The 12,714-nt window shown below is 43.9% G+C and overlaps 1 protein-coding gene across 3 annotated transcripts in view; it reads left to right on the plus strand.

Moving 5' to 3' along the window:
- ABCA3 (ATP binding cassette subfamily A member 3) overlaps positions 1 to 12,714 on the plus strand; it is a 60,582-nt gene that overhangs the window by 21,932 nt on the left and 25,936 nt on the right. For 2 of the 3 annotated variants that reach the window (XM_026704180.2, XM_087912463.1), the window contains exons 3-9: positions 299 to 557; positions 5,624 to 5,751; positions 5,995 to 6,160; positions 8,302 to 8,576; positions 9,766 to 9,882; positions 10,665 to 10,785; positions 12,309 to 12,482. In XM_026704180.2, coding sequence (XP_026559965.1) covers positions 299 to 557; positions 5,624 to 5,751; positions 5,995 to 6,160; positions 8,302 to 8,576; positions 9,766 to 9,882; positions 10,665 to 10,785; positions 12,309 to 12,482 — 1,240 coding nt within the window. The remainder of the gene's footprint in view (positions 1 to 298; positions 558 to 5,623; positions 5,752 to 5,994; positions 6,161 to 8,301; positions 8,577 to 9,765; positions 9,883 to 10,664; positions 10,786 to 12,308; positions 12,483 to 12,714) is intronic. The other variant, XM_087912464.1, reaches the window with a different exon arrangement.

The following is a 12,714-nucleotide window of genomic DNA, read 5'->3' on the forward strand; positions in this document are numbered from 1 at the left end:
CCTCCCCATATATACTTAATGACAATATGATTCACTTTAATGGTTGTAAAATCGGATCCAGTCACGTGGTGCCTCAAGTTATGACCGCAGTGACTTACGTTGGAAATTCCAGTCCTTATGGTCATAACTCAAGGACTACCTGTGCACTGTTCCATTTGCCCACACACACACACACCCCAGAGCATTCTCAACGAATTAAGGGCCATTTTGGTCTTCTTGAACTGCGAACACCCAGTTGTAACTCCACCTAGTTGCTTTCGCCGAGCCTAACCTGCATCGTCTCTGTTTCCTTCTACAGAAACGGAAGGTTTTGGTGACGTTGATCGAGACTTGCCTCCCCTTGTTGTTTGCTGCCATCCTTATTGGCCTGCGCCATCGGGTCCATTCGGTCAATCACCCCAATGCCACTTTATACCACAGCAAGGAGGTGAATGAGCTGCCCAGTATCTTCCATCGACGGCATTTGGGCGTCCCCTGGGAACTGGCGTACGTCCCTTCCAACAACACGGCCGTGCAAAACATCGCCAAGAGGGTGGAGAAGGACTTGAAAATCGAAGGTCTGCACTTTGGCGCAGGGTAGTTTGTGTTCCAGGGTGTCCTCCTGGGTACGGAGGGGAGTCTCTGTGTGACGGAAGGGCTTCGCTTTGAGCTGACGGATTGAGTTTTGCAATGCTAAAAATACTGCAAGGAGTCAGCACAGAGTGTTGCAACGCTAGGAGATGCATGCACTTGAAAACAAGGGGAAGAAAATGGAGGGGAAAGCACCATCTGTTTCTCAGAATATTAGAATTTGGGGTCAGCCAGGAAAACCATTCTGATCTTCCCTTCCTTTCCTTTCCTTTCCTTTCCTTTCCTTTCCTTTCCTTTTCCTTTCCTCTTTCCTTTCCTTCTCCTTCCCTTTCCTTCATCCACTCTACTTTCCTTTCCTTTTCCTTTCCTCTTTCCTTCCCTTTAATTCATCCACTACTTTCCATTCCTTCTTTCCTTTCCTTTCCTTTCCTTTTCCTTTCTTCTTTCGTTCCCTTCCCTTCATCCACTCTACTTTCCTTTCCTTCTTTCCTCTCCTCTCCTCTTTCCTTTATCCACTCTACTTTCCTTTCCTTCCCATCCCTTCATCCACTCTACTTTCCTTTCCCTTTCCTCTTTCCTTTACTTTATCCACTCTACTTTCCTTTCCTTTCCTTTCCTTTCCTTTCCTTTCCTTTCCTTTCCTTTCCTTTCCTTTCCTTTCCTTTCCTTTCCTTTCCTTTCCTTTTGTTCCCTTCATCCACTCTACTTTCTTTCCTTCTTTCCTTTTCCTTTCCTCTTTCCTCTCCTCTTTCCTTCCTTTCCCTTCCCTTCATCCACTCTACGTTTCTTCCCTTCTCTTCTCTTCTGTTCCCTTCCTTACTCTTCCCTTCCCTTTTCCTTTCCTTTTCCCTTTCTTTTATTCTATTCTAAGTCATAGAAGCCATCAAGGCAGGAGAAGTCTACCTTACGCTTTGTAGATCAAATTCTGCATCTTGATTTCTACCCCACCCACCACCCCCAAGAAAAGCAAGTGAAATTGGAGAAAACATGAAATATTCATTGCAAGACACAGGGATAGCCAAAAGGCCTGTTACTGTAGCCTGTCTTTACCAGAGAGCTTCCACATTCATAGGCAGTCTATCGGTGTACAGGAACAAATGTACTGTTGCTTTCCTTGCCTGGCTTTCTGGTCTTCCAGAAGACCGGTTGGTCATGGTTGACTCATGGTTGGGTTCAACCAAGTCTACTTCCATCCTTCTCTAATTGGGTTGGCTGTTCTTACTGCTATAATACTTTATCTTAAATATGGATTCGCAAATAAGTTATAATTAGCTGGGTTTGCCATGGTATAATCCAATCTTTAGAATTATAGCATAGCTCATCGAGTGAAATCTTACTAAGCCCACATGGTCTTGGCAACCAACTCTCACTGGGAAAACATTGATCTCTTAGGATTTTTATGGCATACCACCTCTGGGCACCTGAGTCACCTTTTCCCACGTCCAGTTTAACTTATTCCTGCTTCACTGTGGACACCTCACTCTTGGCAACTTTATAATTCAGATAGTCCTCGGCTTATAGAAGTTCATTTAGTGGCTGTTCGAAGTTACAACAGTGCTGGAAAAAAATGACATGACTGTTTTTTCACACTTACGACTGTTGCAGGTTCACCGTGGTCTCGGGATCAATATTCAGGGGCTTGGCAACTGATTCACATTTATGACAGTTGCATACTTCTTTTGCAAACTTATAACAAGCAAAGCCAACGGGGGAAGCAAGATGCCCTCAACAACTATATGGCTAACTTTTTTTTAAACAGATTAACAGAGTTGGAAGTGACCATGTAGATCCTCTAGTCCAGTGGTCACCAACCAGTGGGCCAGGGACCACTGGTGGTCCATGCAAAAATTTTGGTGATCCGCAGAGAAATGTCACCCCCAAAGCAATTAATCCAGGCTGCACAGGAACACAAGGCTGCGCCGCCCACATGGCCCGCGGAAACACAAGGCTTGCATCGCTTGCCTTGCGAACAACATGAAGCAGTGAGGGAAGGGGGGGAAGGGTGAAGGGGGGGAACTTGCCTCATTCGCCCCACGCGCCTGGCCTGGCCACCGGGATGCTTCTTTCCGCTTCTTCTTCTGCTTTTGGCTGCACGCAAGGAAAGCGGATAAAGTCTTTGTTTCTCTCCCCAAACTCTGACAGAAATGAGTCTTTGGGACCCTGCAAGGCCTCCTGCTCCCAGAGGCTGCGCCAGCAAAGACTCATTTCTGGCGGAGTTTGGGGGAGAGAAAGAAAGACTTCTGCTGCTTCTGCTGCTTTCCTTGCATGAAGCCAAAAGTCTCTCTCTTTCTCTTTCTCTCTTTCTCTCTCTCTCTCCCTCCCTCCCTCCCCCTCTCTCGTAAAATTATGAGCTTGGTGGTCCCTCAGGTCCAAAAGGTTAGCGACTCCTAATCTAGTCCAACCTCCCCACCCAAGGAGGAAGACCCTACACCATTTCTGACAGATGGCGGTCCCGTCTCTTAGCAACTGGGACGATTCTCTTAAAAACGGTGGCAAGAACAGTTGCCAAAAGGGGGAAAAAAACCTCACCCAACCCTTAACAATAGAAATTTGGGGGGCTGAATTGTGGTTTTCAGTTGAGGATTACCTGTATTCCAGATGAATTCACGAGATTTGTGGGACTTCCCTGGAAGCCCTCTTAAGCAAAGTGCTTGGCCATTTTGGCCACCAAGAATCTGATAGTTGAGCTGGAGGTTGATTGTATTATTCCAGCTAAGCTGCTTGAAGTGACTGGGTGACGGTCAGTTGCAATGTGAACCTCTTTTGTTTCCTTTATTAATGTGGGCATCTCTCATTAAACCTCCCTCAGTTCACAGGGCTGGTTCTGCAAATAAGCAGTGGGTGAGGCCCATGAGGAAAATAAGTCATCCCTAGGTGAGGACATTGTTGAAAATATCAAGGTTAGATGGAGTAAGATTGGTTTCTGGTTGAGGAGCAAGCAGGCTCCTGAGGAGGACATCTACCATAGATCCAGAGATGCTATGGGAGATGCCTGCAACGCCTCCTTGTCAGTCTGTGTGGCACTGAATCTGTTTTTGATCCTAATTCCAGAGGAACGTTTTGGAGAAAGCTTATGGATGCAAAGATACAAGGCCATTTCCGCATATCTATGAACTAACTCGATACCCAGGCTTTGCTACGAAACTATGTGGCCGGGCTTAGTTTTGGGGGAGGAAAATAAGAGGTGGGGGAAATTCTGCCTCTGCCGACCAGCATCCCTCGGTATTCATCTGGCCAGCGTCCTGTCAGTGTGTGAGAGAGCTGAGGGCTGTTTGGAAACTGAAAGAGTATTTGCTGCGCGAGCAAGAAGTTATTCTTTTGAGTACACTTTTAACATCTTGCTTACCTGCGGAAGGTAGATTGTAATCGACGAACGAACCTGCCCGGGCAAGTCCGTGGCAGTGGAAGGAGCTATATTATGTCTTATTTTATCAAAAGCATGAAGGTTGTGACACAGAGGAAGTTTACCTTTGTAACAAACTTCCTGGGTTGTGAAGTGATGAAATCTTGTCAGTTTTTACCAGGTACACCAAACGAGGAAATGAACCCTGCAGGAAGGCTAAATTTATCTTTATTGCGAGGTTGGTTATGAAAACAAAAGAGTCTTGCAAAATCTTGTCCTCCCAAGCAGTCCTTGACTCACAACAGTTCATTTCGTGACTGCTCCAAGTTCCAACGGCACTCAGAAATGTGACTTAAGGAGCGTTGTCTCATACTTATGACCATTGCCGTATCCCCATGGTCATGTGATCAAAATTCAGAATGGGTTTCATATTTATGATGGACACAATGTCCCTGGGGTCTCCTTTTGCAACCTTCTGACAAAGCAAAGTCCCTGGGGAAGCCAGATTCACTTAACAACCGGGTTAATTAACAATTGCAGTGATTCACTTAATGACTGTGGCAAGAAAATTGGGGCCAAACTCACTTAGCAACTGTCTTGCTCAGCAGCAGAAATGTTGGGCTCCATTTTTTAGTCATACGTTGAGGACTATCTGGATACTCCAATGAATTAGGATGGCATCTGTTGAGCCATTTCCAAATACCTCTGTGATGACCCAAAGGGGCGTGGCACAAAGGCAACACAGTCAGATAATCAGTAGGAGTCCCTTTATTAGCTCCAACTTTGCCCCCAATATCCTGGTTAACTTCTGGCTAGCGAAAAACTCTCCCAGGAACAGCCTTTGGCTGCAGTGAATCAAGTCCAAAACGTGGTCAACAAAAACTGTAACTATAAGTCCAATCAAGGCAAGAGGAGGTAATTAGTCCGGCAGGACAGGAGCAAGAGTTCCAGATGTGAAGGCACAGCAATAACTCAACACGGTTGGGAGGACTCCAGGAATACAGATAACCAAAGTCAATACAAGATAAACTCACGTTTGTTCCCAGCAGCTGCTGCACTCAGCCTGTATCTCTTAAACTCTCTTCCCAGCTGTAGCTAATGAAGGGAATCAGGGCCCTTTCCTCCCCCGTAGGCCATGCAACCAACGTTGCTCCCTTCTCCGTTCCTCCCTGCATGCCCTAAGATGAAGACGGAGTGGGCCTGGTTCTTCCTCTGAACTCCCTCTCCCTGGTTCTATCTCTTCCCTGCTCTGCCCAGCCAGACTTTGTCCTTCCCCAGTTTCCTCCACAGCCGACAGATCCACACTCCCACTCCCTGTCAGCTGTTCTTCTTCCTCCTCCTCGGATTCAGACTGACAAGGGCATGACAACCTCCTTGTTCTGGACATAATAAAAAATGTTTCAGTCCCGTTTACTTGGAAAATACTCCCAGCCTATTTTCATTAAGGACAATCTGCGTTCCCAGTGCAATTACGGACTTACACGAGTTATTTATTTATTTTATTTCATTGATATATGGTATTTTAAATAAACCACCCATCTCCCTTACCGAGTGATTCAGGGCGGTGTACAAATATACATGGCTATTATAATAAAAAGGATTAAAAACAGGGAGGTGCTGTCATTTGTTTGCTCTGTGCTGGGTTGGGTTGATTATAATATTCCCCTTGGGGCCTTCTTTTCATGATACGATTTATGTTTTACTCTGTAGCTCGATGGTTTCCATCCGAAAAAGAGTTTGAACGCTACATCCGTTTTGATAACCATTCGGGCAACATACTGGCAGGAGTGGTTTTTGAGAACTGTGTGGCTAACAGCCAGGATCCCTTGCCACTCCAGGTAAGATGTTCGCTTGGTTGGTCTCTTCAAGGACACCTTCTCAAATTGGTGCATGAAATACGGTTGAAATACCTGTTGGGTGAACCAGATGAAAATGTAACATCCGGTGCGCCTGAACCAGTAGAATCCCACCCTGGGCAAGAAGTCGGGTGCAACTACTGAAGTTTTGACTACACCTTGGAGTATGTCACGGACTCTTCTTATGTCATTAACGTCAAGTCTGGTTGTGATTTGTCTCTGCAGGTTAGTTACCGGCTACGTTTCAAATACAGTCCTAGAAATGCTCCTCCGAGTGAGAGGACAGGATTGAACCCCAACCTGGATCGAGACTGGAACACCCATTACCTCTTCCCATTGTTCCAGCTGCCAGGACCCAGAGAGGCAAAAAGTGACGATGGAGGCACACCAGGTAATTTTTTTTCCCCCAATGGTTATTTTCTGCTGAAAGGTCATTTGATGACCCGGGGCACGGCACAGCGATAACACAAATAGTTGGCAGTTCAAACCGTCCCTTTATTGCACCAAATGTCCCCAAACACTCCCAGGCTTCTGACCAGTCCCAGAGCAAAGTGATGTCAAACCCTTGCGCACACCTCAAGCAGCCTCTGGCTGGCAAATAGCCCAGCCCAATGCTGTGTACCCCAAGGCTGCACGGCAATGAATCCAGCAGGGCAAATCAAGGAGTTCACAGGAAGCAAAGGATCCAGGTAATTAATGCAGAAAGCCAGGAAGAATGCAAGGACTCTTGAGAAGTTCAAACGACGGCACTCAACACTTCAGGATATCAGTGTTTGTTCCTGACAAATGACCCTCCCCACAGTGTATCCTTAAGTCTCATTCCCCAGGTGTGCCTTGTGAAGAGGGGCGGGACGCTCCTCTCCTGAGTAGCCTGCTCGGTCTATGCTGTTCTCGCCTTCTCTCCATGCTCTGTGCTCTCGGATCAGGAGGGGGTGGTCCTTGCTCCTCGCTTGAGCTCTGTCTCTCGTTCATCCTGCTCCTGTTCCTTCCTGTCTACAAGCTGTCCTAATCCTGAAAGGCCCTGGCCTGACTGGCCCCGCCCTTCCCCATTTTCCTCTGAAGCCAATGAAGCCACCGCTTAATCTCTGTTGGCTCTGGTTCCAGCTCATCTCCCCCCCCACCCCGCTCCGACAGGGGCATGACAGATCACCAGATCTTCAAGAGGACCTGGAAACACACAGAGCTGTTTTCTACTTCTGACTGGTCTTAGGTCTTTCACGTTCTGTGAAACATGAGATATTTTTTAACTGAAGGGTCTAAAATTCATGACCCTTAACAAGCCTCTAGAATCTATGCTGTCTACTGTCCTCACACCAAGGATCACTTTTGTGAAAGGCTAAGTTGGCATAAAATATGACAATGTGTCTCAAGTGGGCATCGAGGTTTGAATTCCACCCATATAGTTTTAGAAAGTGAATGGATATCTTTTGATGGTCTCTCAACCCAACATCCTTCACCATGTTGCTGTTTTGAGATAAAATGAACGTGTACAATGAAGCCACCTTGAATTAAAAATATAAATTTAATGAGGAGAACAAATAAGCCAATAAAGTCTTCAAAAACACTGAATCAATGAAGAGTCCTTCATACCTTGCTAGACTTCTGATGAGTCTGAGTCAGGATGATGTCATTTTTTTGGCAGCAGTATGAAAATGCATCCGCATATGCATTTTTCTGGGTTGTGACCTTGACTACTGTAGCTTATAGTTTTGATATTTCAGATGGTTTTCTTTCAAAATATTAACCATGCCTGATCCCACTTAGCTTCCAAATTTAGAGAAGCTTTATCCATACTAAAAAAAAAAAATCCATATACAATTAATTATCTTTTTAATTTCTAACCCCTGTTTCTGTTAGTTAACCATTGGTAAAACAAGCCCTATGTTAGGAAGGATTTTGTTTCTTCCTTTTCTTTTAAGTATTAGTCTATCCATCTCTGCACATTCTAATATTTTTTTTATAACACTTTCAACTGCAGGGATCTCTTCATTTTTCCATTGCTGTGCAAACACAATCAATGCATGCAAAATTAAAGATGTATTTCCTTTATTATACTGTTCTAAGAAGATACCCAACAAAAATATTTCTGGTTTATTACAATTGTTGATTGATAATATGAGTTATTATGTAATATAATTATATTAGCGTTTAGGAAATGGATGCACAAAACAAAAGTGGTAAACCAACAGATACACTGCTTGTAAATTTATGAAGAAGGATGATGTTTTTATGTTTTATGTTGTATGTTTTATGTTGTTTTGTTTGTTGTTAAAATAAAAAACTTTTTTTAAAAAAATATTTCTGGTTTAAAATCTATATTTTGCTTGATCGTTTTAGAGAAATCAGAGCAGCTTTATCAGGTGGGGCTACCTGTTGAAGTTCTGAATTGAACTGAGCTGACATGTTGCTCCTAATCAGTAATTGGATTTCTTTTGAAACTTGGCTCCGAGGCTCGTGAATTAATTAGGGCATCTGTTGGAACCTTGACAGCCACCTCTTTTTTACATGGCTTCCTTCTTCTTGCTTTGCTAGGGTACTTCCGTGAAGGTTTCCTTGCAGTGCAACATGCGGTGGATATGGCCATCCTTCAGTACCATGCCAACACATCTACTTCTGATCTTCCGGATCGGGTGACTTCTTCGAGATTCCACTTCTGGATTCAGCGCTTTCCTTATCCCCCTTATGACAATGACCTCTTCCTCATAGCCATTCAGAACCAGCTTCCCTTAGTACTCATGCTGAGCTTCACCTACACCTCCCTCAACATTGTCCGCGCTGTGGTGCATGAGAAGGAGAAGAAGCTGAAGGTAACGGAAGGATCTGCTCCGGGGTTTGGTAGGACAAGCCTAGCTGGTTGGCTACCCCAACCATGGGAGGAAATGGGTTCCTTGACGTGATGCGTTGTTGACGTTAGTTGTAATCAAGTCCATTTGGAATCTAGAACGCCGGCGCTTACCCTGAGAAATGTGGCATTTTTTTAAAAAAAAATGAGAAAAGAAAGAGAAAGAAGGAGCAGGAGAATAAGGGAGAAATCATGGTGTCGTTTGCAGTTAATGCTAAACTATGGTTGGTCTGCTTCTGTCTTGGTGTGATGGGCCGACTCATCTATGATGCCTTAAGGGTGATGTCAAAATAAGCAGAGTTTAACAAATTGCGCCTCAGAATTTGGTACGAACCAGGCCCTGAGGCTGCTTTGAAGAATGGCTTTATTTTAAGGCAGACAAAAACACCCACAAAACCTTAGTTGGCTTGTGGTAAGTGTGCAAACAGCTTTGAAAACCTAATGCGCCAATGGCTATATAAAAACGAGGAAAGCTCAGATGGATAATTAAAATAGGCGAATGGAATAGGGAATAGAATATAGCATAGAATAGGGTAGGATAGAATATGGAATGGGATAGAATATGGAATGAAAGGAATGGAATAGAACAGATTAGAATAGGGAATAGAGAATAGGGGATAGGATAGGATAGGATAGGATAGGATAGGATAGGATAGGATAGGATAGGATAGGATAGGACAGGACAGGACAGGACAGGACAGGACAACAGAATACTGGAATGAAGAGTAGAGTAGAGTAGAATAGAATAGAATAGAATAGAATAGAATAGAATAGAATAGAATAGAAGCTTTATTGTCACTTTAAACATAACCTAATCAGCATACATTAAAATGAGGTTTTGTTGCATTCAGCTCTCAAGATATAACCATTTTGTATATATCTACCTACACACACACACACATGACACAGAGAAAGCACAGTCTCGTCTGAATGTATACATATAAATGGCGAAAGAAAAGAGTTGACGAGACCTAAGGATCAAAGTGGTGCCAGACTCTAGCAGTCCTGCTATAGATACTCCGAAACCTCCTCTCAAAGGGGAGCAACGGAAACGGACCCTGGAGTGGGTGCGTGGAAGTACAGATGATAGGCGTTTGCTCCTCCCTGTTGCTTAGCAGGTACGTGTAATTCCATGTGGAATTTTGTGTCCCTAGGAGTACATGCGCATGATGGGACTCAGTAACTGGCTACACTGGAGTGCATGGTTCCTCCTCTTCTTCCTCTTCCTCATAGTGTCCATCTTCTTTGTGACCATCCTCTTCTGCGTCAAGGTGAGCATCCTCGTTTTCTTTCTTTTTTTATCCGACCCTTTGAAGAAGATATATAATATAAACAAAAACAGGCAGTCCTCGACTTCCAACAGTTCATTTAAGTGACCAAGATACAACGCCACTGAAAAAAAGTGACTCAGGACCGTTTCTCACACTTAGGCCCGCCGGCAACCTCCTCTCCATGGTCACGTGATCAAAATTCAACATCTTGGCAACTGACTCCTATTTATGACGGTTTCCTTGTCCACGTGGTGTCAACTAAAAAGATACTCCTTTGGTCTTTTTAGCTGCCAGCAGAAAGGGAGTGTGTGGGGAAACAGTGCATTCCTTAAGTGCCTAGATAATCGCCCTGGCAGCCCAAAGTGGTCGGAGCGCAAGAATATTACTGGAGAGCATGATGGATGACTCTTGGCTATGGATGTGTCCCATTGGAGAATACACATCCAGGGGATGGGGGGAAGACCAGGGTCAAGGGGGAAATGAATGGTGTATTTTAGCGTCGGCTGCATCCCGCTAACGCCAACGTGGTCACTTCCAATAAATCAAAGTTCTTTTCTCTGAGATGCGGCTAGAGACTTATGATTTGAATGGGGGTGGATTTCTTGGAGTCCTGACACGTGGATCCCCTTTTGCGACTTTCTGGCAAGCAGAGGCAACGAAGGAGCCGGATTCACTTAAAATAACCAAGTTATTAAATTAATAACCGCAGTGATTCCCTAGGAAAGGATGAGGCCTGAAAGAGTAGGAGAGCTTATTAACAGGCTTCCATTTTTTTTTTGCAGGTGAGCGAACAGGGGGCTGTGCTGGCCAACAGCGACCCGACTCTGGTCTTCACTTTCCTGGTGGTGTTTTGCATCTCAACCATCTCCTTCAGCTTCATGGTCAGCACGTTCTTCTCAAAAGGTGAGCAAGAGGGTTTCTACTATGGGCTTCCTGTTTAGGGTTTCCCCGTTGCCACACAATCCCGACTAAGCTGCCACCTTTCCTTATTATGTAAAAGTTTGTCTCTCGATAACTACGTGGATATTTTATTGATGTTACGGAAGGGATTTCCCTCCTTGTGTTGTGTTGTGTTGTTGTTTTCTTTCCGTGTTAGTCCTAGGAGTCTCTAGTAGACTTCCATCTGAGCATTAATCATGTTTGACCCACATTACTTTACCAGCACAGTTGGGATATAGACAGAGGCAGTATTCATTCCTGCTTACCTTATCTGAATGTCTAAACAAATTTTACTTGTCTTTCCAAAGCCAGAAGAGAATTGTGTTGTAACTTTAAAGAGGGAGGAGAGATAATGAATTTGTTTGCCACTGTTGTAAAGCAAAATGGGAATGCTTTCCTTTCCTTTCCTTTCCTTTCCTTTCCTTTCCTTTCCTTTCCTTTCCTTTCCTTTCCTTTCCTTTCCTTTCCTTTCCTTTCCTTTCTCCTTTCCTTTCCTTCTCTTTCCCCTCCTCCCCTTTCCTCTCCTCCCCTCCCCTTCTCTTCCTCTTTCCCCTTTTCCTTCCTTCCTTCCTTCCTTCCTTCCTTCCCTCCTCCCCCTCCTTATCTCTTCCCTTCTTCCCTTCCCTACCTGCACTGTCCTTTCTACTTCTTTTATCTTTTTAAATTTTTTTTTCACTTTTTATAATATTACTTTCATCTTTTATATGAAAATCTTGGAAACCAGAAGTATGGTTGTTGAGCATAATCCCAGAGGGTTATGAAAAGGGAACTGCATATTTAGTTTTACATATACTAACAGCAGCAAGGATTAGCTGTTGCAAAATTTTGTTAAAATGAACATATTCCACCAGATGAGGAGGTAATCAGAAAGATCCTAGAATGTGCTGAGATGGACAGATTAACTTTAAAAATAAAAGAAAAAGAAGAGTCAGAATACTATTTGACATGGAATACATTTTATGAGTGGCTTAAAGCAAGGAATAGAAGTTAGAGGAAGAAAAACGATGAATGTTCTTATTAAAAACGGGGGGGATACAGAACTACAATTGTTATAAATATTAAAAATATGAATGAGTTTAATAGAAAGAATGGGAACATTGTATGGGAATTGTAGTATTACTAGAGCTGTTAGTTTAGGTGTTATTATGAGTATTATTATTAGTAAACAGACAATATTTTTTACAATATTAGTTATGTTTCCTTTTTTTTTTTGTAAATAATATATCTGGGCAAAACGCTGTATTCAAAAAAAATGTTTATGAATAAAATCCCCCCAAAATATATAAATTAAAAAAAGAAGAAGTTAGCGGTGCAATGCAAAATTCCCCATCCCTGCTCAGAGTTGTCCCCTCCCTTTATCCCTCCTCCTCCCCTCTGCTCCAGCCATTCTGAGGTTGCCCCTGGTCTATCACAAATGCATTGGCTCTCCAAAGGCCACCAAGCCCCGTTGATTCTTTTTACAGTCAATATCCACTTTGTGTTTGCAGCAAATGTAGCCGCAGCTGCGGGAGGTTTCCTCTATTTTTTCTCCTACATTCCGTACTTTTTTATCTCCCCCCGCTACGACCACATGACTCACAGCCAGAAACTGTCGTCCTGTCTTATCTCCAACGTCGCCATGGCTATGGGGGCACAGCTGATCGGCATGTTTGAAGGGAAAGGTGAGCATTGCTTCCTTCAACATTGCCCCCCGCTCTGTAGGTTGGGTGCCAATGTCAGGAATATTATGCGTGTATGTATGTATGTATACAAAGTTGTCCAACTTGGTAATGTCAAATCCCAAAATTCCCCATCCAGCATGCTCTAAATCAGTGTTTCTCAACCGTGGTAACTTTAAGTTGCGTAGATTTCAACTACTAGAATTCCCCAGTCAGCCAGCCAGCCAGTCAGGGA

This window comes from Pseudonaja textilis, chromosome 14 (assembly GCF_049901715.1).
Source record: "Pseudonaja textilis isolate UNSWEBS1 chromosome 14, rPseTex1.2, whole genome shotgun sequence".
NCBI classification, from domain to species: Eukaryota; Metazoa; Chordata; class Lepidosauria; order Squamata; family Elapidae; genus Pseudonaja; species Pseudonaja textilis.